Raw genomic sequence first — 11,746 nt, 5'->3', positions numbered from 1 at the left:
TTCATCTGTATCTTCTCTGAGTGGATCAAACATCTCAGATTCAGTACTACACGATGCGTATCCATCCGGTTCTTTTCTCGCAGGACTCTGCTAGCCAAACCGCGTACATAGGATACCATGCAGGAAGCCAGAACGAGCAGTCTGATCCGGAACTCCGGATTGAACTCTCCATCATCAACCGACTTGTGCGGCAGGAAATCAGCTGCCCGCAATACGGAAGTAAACTTGACGTACGAAACCAAAAGCGACGGACCAAAACGGACCGAACCAAGGAAACAGTTCTTCCTTTATTATTATTATTATTAGGTAAGATAGGAAACAAGCCCATGCTTTGCACCGGGAGATAAAAATCCACAACACAAGAAAACACAAAATCATCATCCTTGAATTTGCTTCCTCTTGCTCGGCTTTCCGGTCATACCACCACTACAATTTAAACATACCTCTCAGCTTAAAGTTACCAAAAAAATTATAGCAAAAGAATTTTGAGGACAATAGATTTTTATTCAATTCATCAGGATGTGTCAAAAAATCTTGACACTACTCTTTGATTCTGCAGCTTGATTTTACTTCTTTATTAGTGTAACCCAACACCGTACATAAGTTTAACTTTTTTATTTTGTCCAAACAATAAAATGCTTAAACTTCTTTGTAGGTGAAGGGGACAATAGATCATGAATTTGTGAAAAACAATGTTTATTTTTGTGCAGTGTAAATACGTAAAAAAAATATTTTATACCGAAAATATCATTATCTATTTACCTGGTGAAAAAACCCATTTTTTGTTGATTATCTATAAACCTGTGTGGTTGGGTGAATGACCCACTTTCCCTTTTCAGCACGAACAATTACTCCTATATTCATCCTATCAAGCACAAAAGAGTCGATCTGTTTGAAGAATGACAAGCAATCTAGTAGTTCGGGTCAAGTTCTAAGTGAACCGCACTATGTAGAGTTATATGTTGTCATGAGGCAGGGAAGCAAAATATTCACCAGCAGATGTACTAATTGGGATATTGGGAGTCCATTTAGATATCCATTAAAGAAAGCACATAGCATAGATTCTTTCGAAGCAGACACATCTTCGGATATTATGAAACTGACCACACTATACTTATATCTGATATACTTGTTTAACATCCTCCACATGACACTTTTTCTTCAGCAAATCTCTAATGGAAAAGCAGGCTCGAGTGTTAGACTTGTATGGCTCAAGACATCACTAATGGAGAAGCAGGCTACACTTGTAAGGCACCCAGAGGCACACATTGTCGAGGTCCGGCGGCCAGATGTGCGCACAGGACGGTGTAACGAAGCTGAGAGTAGTTGCAAAGTGGCCTAGAAGGTCTTCCGTAATTGATCCCCTACACCCCACCGCCACCGCCTACCTGACCACGCTCTTCTCCTAGGAAAAGAGCGTGTCGACATCATCTTCCTCTTTCCCTTCCCGAATCAGGGAGCGCCGAAAGTCAACCGCCCATAGTGTCGGCTGATGTTGCTCATCCCAGCAAGGCTGCAGCCATGCCTAAGTTTCGTCTGCATGATCGATCAATCGATCAGTTGTCTATGGCCGGCTCTCTTGGACTCCTCAGTAGCCAGCACAATACAACTCCTATTAGATTTTGATGGGCAGACGACAACGAAGTGCTGGATGCATCTGAAGATCAGTAAGGTACCAGGAAGCTGGCATGGCAATACGGACGAGAGGGCTCAGGCATTTTTTTTGCTCGTCAACACCTTGTTGCACTGATGCCTGCAAACTAAGGCGGGCTCCGGTGTAATTAGCCGCTGATTAGCTCCGGCATAATTTACTTTTTTTGCTTTGATTTGTCACCGCACCACTCAACCTCCACTCTCCGCCCCTCCACATTGCTACTCTTACCTGCGAGTCTCAGCAATCGATCTCACGCCCATCCACCCCCTAGGAACACGCTCCAGGGTCGCGTGCAGCCGAACGAGACCGCGGACTTCTTACTTGGACGCACCCCGACCCCGCAGGTCCGCTCTCCTGTGTCGCCTGCAGCCGCACGAGGTCGTCTCCAGCTTCCTGGAACGACTGCGCCAAGCTCCACTTCTGGTTGCCGGAGCTCGTCCTGCCTCGGCTGCGCAAGCACTTCGTCCAACCAACGCCGGCCTCTGGCCCTCCTCGACACCTCCTTGAGCTCCATGAGGTACCTGTTCCATCGAGGCGAGGTCAGAGCATCGCCTTGTCTTTATATATGGGAGGAGTCCTAGACGCGTTGGGTAGTAGGAACCAGAAATCAGGGGCGAGAGTTAGGAAACGTGTCCGCTAGGAAAGCTTAAACCTAGTCGATCTGGACTCGACGTTGTTCACGGGAGCCTAAACGTGCTGTCACTATGACATACGACGCGGTGCGTTCTACACGGGATTGTGCACACGATGGACGGGCGGACGGACGAACGGACGGACGAAAACGACGGAAACGCTTCTCCCTTTATTATTAGGTATAGATAGATAGAGTATTAATGAATGTGGTCATTGGCTCGTGTACGTATAGGACTCCAGGAGAGAGGCTCCATCAGGCCATTAGGAAATTATACGTGCATACACGCATGGCCAAAACATTGTACATCTGCCAGGCAACGGAAGTGAAATCATAGTCGACTGTAGTATAATATATATAGTTGCTAATTTGATAGTTTAGTGGTGTGTTAGCAAAAAAATACAACGCTGATTTAATTAGCTGGATGAAACAAACCGTAATACTTACAGATACTGCTCCATCTGCCCATGTATGCATAGACGTTCCTAATTGGCTCTCTCCAGATTTTGGAATAAAATACGTCAGGTCCTTGGATCTGGATGGAGACTTTAGGCAGCACCTAGAAGAGGTCACACGGCCAGTGCTACGTATGTACATATACAGCCAGATTGCTCTCTGCGATCTTTGCATCTGGATTATCTGAACCTGAGATGCACGATATGCATCGGGCAATAGGAAGGAGATCAGACGCGTTCTAGCTGCCAGAGACACCGATGAAGAGAGACGCCGCGGCGGCAGCGAAAACACCTGGAAACTGCTGAAACTATGCATCAATCCTTATATTGTAGACTTAAACTATGTGCTACCAAATTTACACGTATGTAAATACTACTTCTAAATCTGGAGATCAGGAAACATTACCGATCCGATGCCTATAACCGAAGTAATCAAGGCACTGTCGAAAGAAAACCATCTTTCACGGGCACAGGCTGCATGCTGGGATGATTTATTGATGTTCCCTGGTGGAGAGACGGAGGGATTGGTGGCCGGTCGTGTGGTATCAGAGAAAGGGAGGAATCTATGAGGATCGCTGGTGTTTTAATCAATCGCTGGAAGCAATTCTAGCAGAACAGCCTAATCGAGAGTTCTAGAGTTCTAGCGGCCAAAGACAGCGAGAAAAGCGTGGCGGTGTACAGCTAATTAAGCGATTTTTTTTCCACGATGTATCTAGCCTTAGGGTTAAAGTGGTTGAGACGTGCGGCAAGGCTAGCAATCCAATGGTCCGGATCCTGAAATAATAAAATCGGACGGTTACTCTCTGTTTTCATGTGAGGGTTAACGTGGTGACTATATGGGAGTCTCCAATTAGTAAATATAAGATAGTATGTATAACAGCAGTACTTATAAGTTTTAAATTAAAAGCAAATTCTGTTCATTAAATAACTGGTGGCCTTTTTATCTTTAGTTTTTGAATGGCTTTGAGAATTACGGATCGGATTAGGAAGAGAGAGGAGGAGGAAGAGGAGGAAGAGGAGGATGATGATGATATGATTCTATTTCTTTTACCAATGCTGCATCTGCTGGGTGAACCAAGGGAAAAAAAGCCCCGCCATACATCGACGATAAGAGGCGAGGAGGTTGTAAGGGACTTGCTGGAAGGGCACGTACAAAATTGCCGGGTAGCATTTAGGATGGAGCCCCACATCTTCAGGGCTTTGGCTAGCTTCCTTCGACGCGAGAGTTTGGTGCGTGATACCAGACTTAGCGTCGAAGAGAAACTTGCAGTCTTTCTGTGGATGCTGTCCCATAATTTCTCATACCAGGATCTCCAAGTACAGTTCAAGCATAGTAATGACACTTTCCATACCATCATGAATAACTTCTTCAACATCGTTCCTGCACTATCCAAGCACTTTCTGAAGCCTCCCAATCCAGCTCAAGTACACCCAAAGATCCGGAACAACCCAAGATTCTTTCCTTATTTTCAGGTTTTTGCTAAACTACTTCAGTCTAAATCATATAACCATGGAAATATATTCTTTTTCACATAGCAAATGATACCTTGTTGGTGTTCTTTGCAGAATTGTCTTGGAGCTATTGATGGGACTCATGTTCCCATGAACATTAATGGTGACATAGCCACACCATTTAGAAATAGGAAGGGAACACTCAGCCAGAACGTGATGGTGGTGTGTGACTTTGACCTGAACTTCACATTCATTTCTTGTGGTTGGGAGGGCTCTGCGACTGATGCTAGGGTTCTTAGGTCAGCAATTCGCAAAGGGTTTAGAGTACCTGAGGGCAAGTTCTATCTTGTGGACGGTGGGTACGCAAATACTAAATTCTTTCTTGCTCCGTATCGTGGTGTTCGATACCATTTGAAGGAGTTTGGCCGTGGTCACCGAGCACCCCAAAACTACCAAGAACTGTTCAATCATCGCCATGCCGTGATACGGAATCATATTGAACGGGATTTGGGAATCTTAAAGAAGCGCTTCCCCATTCTCAAGGTTGGAACACATCACACAATACAAAACCAAGTCAAGCTACCATTCTGTCGTGTTGTTGCATAACATCATCCGTATGCACAAGGGGGATGAGAGTTGGTTAGATAACCAAAGAGAACTCATACCTGCAGCAAACTATGTTGACCTACCTGATGGTGACCCCCCACAAAATCATCAAGTCAACCATGAAGGCGACCACCTTAGAGATACCATTGCGCAACAAATGTGGGCAGATTACCGACGTTAAGTAGTGATGTAATAAAGTAGTGACATCTGAACTTATTTGATGTAATAGGGTACCAGACTTTAACTTCTTCTGTTTTGCATCTTGTTTGATGTAATAAAGTACCAGACTTTAACTTCTTCTGTTTTGCATCTTGTTTGATGTAATAAAGTACCAGACTTGAACTTCTTCTGTTTTGCATCTTGTTTGATGTAATAAAGTACCAGACTTGTTTGATGTGAGATTTTTAAATTCTTATATGGTGAATAAATGTCTGGCTGCTTGTATCAATAATATTTGCAGGGGTCGCCATGTCTACCATGACGAATGTAAGACGATCTCCAAGGACGGGAACGCAAGGCAGTGGTGGGGTAACAAAAAAGAGGGGAACATCATCTAAAGGTGAGTGCATGTGTTCCTTTAATGTGATTGATGCTACTTGACTTCTTTATAATGTGTAGCTTACTGTGAACTTGACTTTTTCCTCAAACAGCTAGGGCCTCTTGGAATGCAGACCTAGAGAAGGCTCTTGTGGATTTGCTCCATGAGCACAATACTCCACAATATCGTGGGCAGAATGGATGGTCCACCGATGTTTGGAACAGGATTACCAAGAAATTCCATGATAACCATCCATACAAGAATTAAACAAAGGGTCAGATCCAAGACAAGGAGAAGGAGTTGAAGAGAGAGTACAAGATGCTCAAGGAGGCTAGACAGCAGAGTGGGGTTTCGTGGAATGAGAAACGGTGTATGATTGAAGCTGATCCAGAGTTGTGGGACAACCTCATCATTGTAAGATAGTTTGTATTACTCCTTTCATGCTTATATTCATTCCTTCTAACAATATGCATCACTCATGTGTTCCTTTATATTGTGCAGTCATTTCCTAAGATCGGGAAGTTCCGTAGCAACAAGGCTTTTCCCCTCTTTGATGCCTTGGGAGAGCTATATGATGGACATCTTGCCGAGGGAAACTACAACTTCACTTCCACTGAACCAACACAGCACACACAAGTGGAGGTCAATCCCGAGGTCAGTTCTGTAGAGGCGACACATTCCCATCATGATATTGCAGAGACCGTGGTGGATGATACACAAGGAGGGATGCAAGAGGCTAGTATGATGGAGAACTTTGTTGGGAACGGGGAGGCTCAGCCCACGGTGCCTGCTGCACCATCAACAAGTACTGAAAATGAACCCAAGAAGCGCCGGTCAAATGGAGATATTGCTGCTATGATGGAGAAGTACATTGAGATGAAGATGAAGCAGGTCGAGAGCAAGCAAATCGCGAACATGGATGAGTACTCAATCAAGAACTGTGTGGCTCGGCTAAACACAATGGGATTATCACAAGAGGATAAGGTCAAAGCCCTAAAAGTCTTTACGAATGCTGACAATCGCGAGCTCTTCCTTTGCGTTGATATGGATACAGCTCTCATGTGGCTGCAAGGCGAAATGGCTTAGGAAAGGTAAACTCTCTTCTTGTCTGCATTCTCTACACTGATATGCTAGCTTACCTTGGACTTTAGCTCATATTAATGCTTTTCTACACTGATATGCTAGCTTGCATTAGTTACTTTGATAATAATACCTAATTTTATGTAATATCATGATGAATTGTTGTCCAGTAGCTAATTTTATGTAATAGCACGATGAATTGTTGTCCAGTAGCTAATATCAATAATTGGTAGAGGCTCAATTTTTTCTCAATAATTGTCTTAGGTTTGCATGAGAACTTTTCTTCTTTCTAATTGCAAGGTTCTCTGTTTTAGATTATCCAAAACGTCATCATTCTGTAGATGATAGATGTTACTTGTAGCAGATCAGTTGTTAACTACTGTACAAAGGAATAGTTGCGTGCATATGCCATATATACACACTTGCACTAAGATATTTGGTGATAGATAGTGGTGGGTGTTTGTTAGTGCTGCACACGCCCCTGTTGTTTCAGGTAAGACGGTAGAATTTATAAAGTGTATCTGCAAGTAGTAAGAAAGATTGAATCTGGATTGAATCTGGGTTCATGTTTAAGCTAGGGTAAAGGAATAGCTGGTGGTGCTGAAGAACCTTATTTCCAGTCATGTACATTGTTTCAGTTTTCAGCTTATAGAAATTGCTGGTCTCTACCAACTTGCTGAATGTTGATCTGCATGTTAGGTTTGACGTCGCGGGAGGCATAGAGCTCTTCAACGGCAAGCGGAGCGGCGGACGGAGATGGAGGCGACAATATTTGAGTTTAAATTTCGAATTTACAAGTCTAATTTAAAATATTTTCAATGTGTTATGAAGTTTATAGCAAAATATTGCTTCTGTTGTCGCCGCGGCCATGTCAGTTAAATCAGGACCGAGGGAGTATATCGTATCTACAAGAGTGTATTCCGTTTGTATATTGTTTTGTGAATTGTGAGCATTTTTTATTACAGCTTTCAGCCATGCTTGATATTGTCTGGTGAAACGTAGGTTTCTATTTTTGTATTTAATACGTGCTGCTGTGCTATCTAGAGATTGTTGTCACCTGTATTTCTTGCTATGCTCTCCGGGAGAAAGGGCCGGTTTTAACCGAATGGAAGTTAGCAACAGGGAATACGGGGAGAGGAATTAGTGGGGGTTGGGGTAATGATTTGGGATCACCCAAATCCCGTGGAGGTCAGTCCCACGTGGGTTTTCATACCCTCGGAGCCGAACGAGGCCTAAGAGGGGAGGAGTCCCAAGTGGACTCCCCTAAGGGGGCCGGCCACCCCCTCCCAAGGAGGAACCCGAAGTATTTTCCTGATACAAGCAATGCCTACGGGTTGTAGACTAGGGTTTCGGGAGAGAGCGACGATGGATATTCCGGGAGCGAGATTAGGCACACGACGTACCCAGCTTCGGGTCCCCTCGGTGGAGGATCCCTACGTGCTGCTAGCAATCCAGTATATGATCATAGATGTGTTTACAGGGTGCCGCCATAAGTGGAGCTACGTTGTTTATCTGCTATCTATCTGTTGGCCTCCCTATTTCGGGTGCCCTGGCTAGCTTTATATATGCAACCAGCCTAGGGTTTTACAAGAGTCCTAGTCGACTACTTCTTCGGGTTGCCTTGTTGGGCCTTCTCCATATTTGGTCTTCTCCATATTGGGCCGAGCCAGGTATACTAATAATGGGTACCCGAAGGGTATGCCCATGTCACAAGGAAGGGTGGGAATCCCACCTCTAGTGGGAGTCCTAGCTTGGGTAGGTTTCATGTGATATGGAAGGTTTTGGTTTGGGGTCTTATTCGAAGACTTGTAGACCAACTCTTGGGTGTTCCACCTATATAATGAGGGCCAAGGGGAGGGGGCCACACCCCTAGTGGCCGGCGCCCCCCTCTCCCAAACCCTAGCGGCCCTCTCTCCTCCACCACATTCCGCACGCTTAGCGAAGCTCCGCCGGGTTCCTCCACCACCACCGACACCACGCCGTCGTGTTGCCGGATTCAAGAGGAGCTACTACTTCCGATGCCCGCTGGAACGGGGAGGTGGACATCGTCTTCATCAACAACCGAACGTGTGACCGAGTACGGATGTGCTGCCCGTTCGTGGCGCCGTGATCAAGATCTTCTACGCGCTTTTGCAAGCGGCAAGTGAACGTCTACCGCAGCAACAAGAGCCTCATCTTGTAGGCTTTGGAATCTCTTCAAGGGTGAGACTCGATAATCCCCTCGTTGCTACCGTCTTCTAGATTGCATCTTGGCTTGGATTGCGTGTTCGCGGTAGGAAATTTTTTGTTTTCTATGTAACGAATCCCTACACCTCATCTCCTCCTCCTCAGTCAAGCCCGGTGCCAACTGGTACCGGCAACCCTTCTGCCTCCCCTCTGGGAGGCACTTCAAGTTCGGGGCGTGCGGCCCCTACACCTCCTGATCACCGCGTGGAGGAGGAACTCATCTCCCCTTCAGAGAAACAAGATGTCGGCGCCATCAACATCGGCGCCGATGAAGAAGCTGCCGGGCGGGCGGAACCTCTGGTTCCTCCCGTCCCGAAAAGAAAGAAGAAGAAGACCAAGGAGTCTTCCCCCTCCAAAGCCGCGCCGGACTCTTCCGCGCCGGCAAGCTCTAACTTGGGTCAGGACACGCCTGACGCTCCTTCCTCGCCCAAGACCACGCCTGCGCCACCGCCGGAAGCTCCCAGCGCCGAGCCAACCGGGGCCACACCAACGCCGCCGCCAGTAACCCTAAAGATCGCCAAGGGGAAGGCCACGACTTCCGGCACTTCATCCGCCGGCCCGCAATCCTTGGTGCTGCACGCCGCCCGCGCCGCTGTCGTAGCCGGTGAGAAGGCCACCGGCCTGCTTGGCCGGATAACTGAGTTCAAGCGCAAAGGCCACGAGCTGGGGCATCTGCTGCCCTACGCTGAGAAGTGGAATGCTGCGGATGTGTCCGCAGCTACACGCGGCCTGGGAAAGGACCGGCTTCCGGCGCCTGACCCCGCTGGCCCTCGGTGCTCGGAGGAGCACTTCATGCGGCTGCGGCGCGCCGTGAAAGAGCTGGACGGCACCAAACTTTTTTCGATTTTTTAATTCATGCTGGTTTCTCTTTTTTCGGATCTTGTCTATCTTCCCAGTCCCCGAGTTTCGTGTTGAGAGCGCAGCTCTTAGCGCGAAACTTAGGTGAAAACGCGCAAAACCGGCATAGCCAGTTCCCGAGTTTCGTGTTGAGAGTGCAGCTCTTAGCGTGAAACTTAGGTGAAAACGCGCGAAACCGGCATAGCCAGTCCCCGAGTTTCGGGTTAAGAACATAGCTCTTAGCGCGAAACTTAGGTAGAAACACGCGAAACCGGCATGGCCAGTCCTCGAGTTTCGGGTTAAGAGCGCAGGTCTTAGCGCGAAGCTTAGTTAACACTTTTTCTTAAACAGAGCACGGCCGACGCCCGGAAGCACCTCTTTGAGGAGCTTCTCTGGGAGCACCGGGACCTTGCTGAAGCGCACAGCAAGTGCCAAGGTAAGCTTCTGTGCCTCCGGCATCTTTTTTACCGGAAGGTATTCTTTCTTAGCACTTATAACTTTCTGCTTTAACAGCTATCCCGGAAGCTTCCATCGAAGCCCTCAGGACTCAGCTCGCCGCACTCCAAGGTACCGCTCCCTCTTTTCCGGTTTACTTGCTTCCTCTTCATTTTACCAGTTGCAATTTTGGTAACACCTTCTTTCCGGGTTCTAGATGAAAAAGAGCAGCTCATCCGGCAGCACCGCGAGGCTCTGGACGCCCAAGAGACCTACTCCAAAGGGCTGAAGGACCAGCTGATCCAGCTTGGGCTCAAGCATAACGAGGCGATGAAGGCCGCCCAAGCCACCGCTGAGGCCAAGCTGAACGAGGCCCTGGAGGATGCCAACAACTCCACCGTGGTGCTGCGGGCGGAGCTAGAGGAGGGAGCCAAGGCGCGCAAAGCAGCCGAGGATCAGGCCGCGCGCTTGGAGGGAGAGCAGAAGGAGTATGACCTTTTGGTCATGCAAACCGACGCACTCGCTCTTCGTAAGTTCTTCTTTTTTCCTTGCCGGCTTCTGCTTACAAGCTTATCTCCTCCGGTAGCATGTGCTTATCTTTTTTTCTTTGTCTTGTAGGGCCCTTTCCGGATTCGCAGGCGTATGCGGTGAAGAAGGTAGCAGAGCGCCGGGTCGCGCAAGCGTACCCGAACCTGGATGCGCCCTGGGACCCCTATGACCACTTGGTCGCGCTGAATGCGCGGGTCTCCCACATGCGCGCTGTGGACCGGAACCTCTCCGACATCCCCGAGGTGGCCATCCAGCTCTTCAAGGTGCTCTGGCCTGAGGAGGAAGTGCCGGCTAACTTGTCGCTCACCAACGATCGCCTGAAAAGTGCCGGTCGGAGGATCCGGGAGTGGCAATGTTCAGCAGCTCGTGCCGGAGCGGACTCGGCGCTACGCGTCACCTGCTCCTAGTACCCGGACTTAGACCTGGACGCCCTCCTTGGCGTGCGCGAGAACGCTCCAACTAATCTGGATCCGGTCCTCACCGCGAAGCGGCAGGATCGAGCCTACCGGATCGCGGAGTACGCCTCGGTCCGCACCTTCATCCCTCCTCCTCCAGACGTCAAAGATTATCTCAGCGATGAAGAGGATGAGGAAGATGAAGATGCTGGAGCTGGTGACGCGCCTCCGGAAGGCCCTAACGCCGGTGATGCTCCTCCTGATGCTCCTATTGCCTGAACATGTTTACCTTGTTTGGTTGTGTCCTGCTTGACTTAAAACAATGCTCGTCAAATTCTACCCCGGTATGCCGGGGGTTATGGTGTAATATAAAACTTAGCCGTCCTTTTGGTTGTGCTACAACGACTTATGCCGGTATGTTATACCGGTAGCATATTAACTTATGTTTGTCTATTGTCTTAACATTTTGCTCGTTACTTGCTTTTATCCTGCACTGCAAAGATTCCGGAATTGTTTCCGCATTCAATCCGATGCACACTTGGCTCTTTTGCTTTGGCTCTGCCTGCCTTCTCTGGGCGTTCTTTGGCGTATGAGCACAAAGTTCTTTTACCAAGCAAGCACTTTCTTGAACTTAGAAATAACTCGAAATTTTCACAAAAAACCGGTTTAACCAGGGTTAGTTAAATTTTTCCGGATTGTTCGTTCGCACTCTCTCTTTTCGCAGTTCACGTGCTTAATTCCTACCGGTTTATCTTGCTTGCCATGAAGCCGGGTTGCGGACAGCAGCAGAGTCGAAGACTCCGGTAGGTTTAGCACGCTACTAAACCGAAAAGAAAAAATGTTCAACAAGCAACCGATAAACTGAAAAAATAAACATATTACATGCAA

At 47.6% G+C, this 11,746-nt stretch overlaps 1 protein-coding gene and 1 pseudogene across 2 annotated transcripts; both read left to right on the top strand.

Annotated features, from left to right (window-relative positions):
• Window positions 1-3,670: 3,670 nt before the first annotated feature.
• Window positions 3,671-7,384, top strand: LOC127320971 (uncharacterized). Of its 2 annotated transcripts, none has more exons than XM_071821901.1 (4): window positions 3,671-4,213; window positions 4,307-4,406; window positions 6,046-6,427; window positions 7,116-7,384. In XM_071821901.1, the coding sequence occupies exons 1-3, from the start codon at window positions 3,698-3,700 to the stop codon at window positions 6,420-6,422; spliced, it is 993 nt and encodes a 330-aa protein (XP_071678002.1). In that variant the 5' UTR covers window positions 3,671-3,697; the 3' UTR covers window positions 6,423-6,427; window positions 7,116-7,384. The 2 variants fall into 2 exon arrangements, with proteins under 2 accessions (XP_071678002.1, XP_051205997.1); XM_051350037.1 differs by lacking the exons at window positions 3,671-4,213; window positions 4,307-4,406 and adding exons at window positions 5,259-5,357; window positions 5,449-5,750 and having other exon boundaries at window positions 5,838-6,427.
• Window positions 4,409-5,199, top strand: LOC139832245 (uncharacterized; annotated as a pseudogene).
• Window positions 7,385-11,746: the final 4,362 nt, after the last annotated feature.

This window comes from Lolium perenne, chromosome 6, assembly GCF_019359855.2.
Source record: "Lolium perenne isolate Kyuss_39 chromosome 6, Kyuss_2.0, whole genome shotgun sequence".
NCBI classification, from domain to species: Eukaryota; Viridiplantae; Streptophyta; class Magnoliopsida; order Poales; family Poaceae; genus Lolium; species Lolium perenne.
Note: the sequence above shows the minus strand (reverse complement) of the source record. Positions and strands in the feature narration are given on the sequence as shown.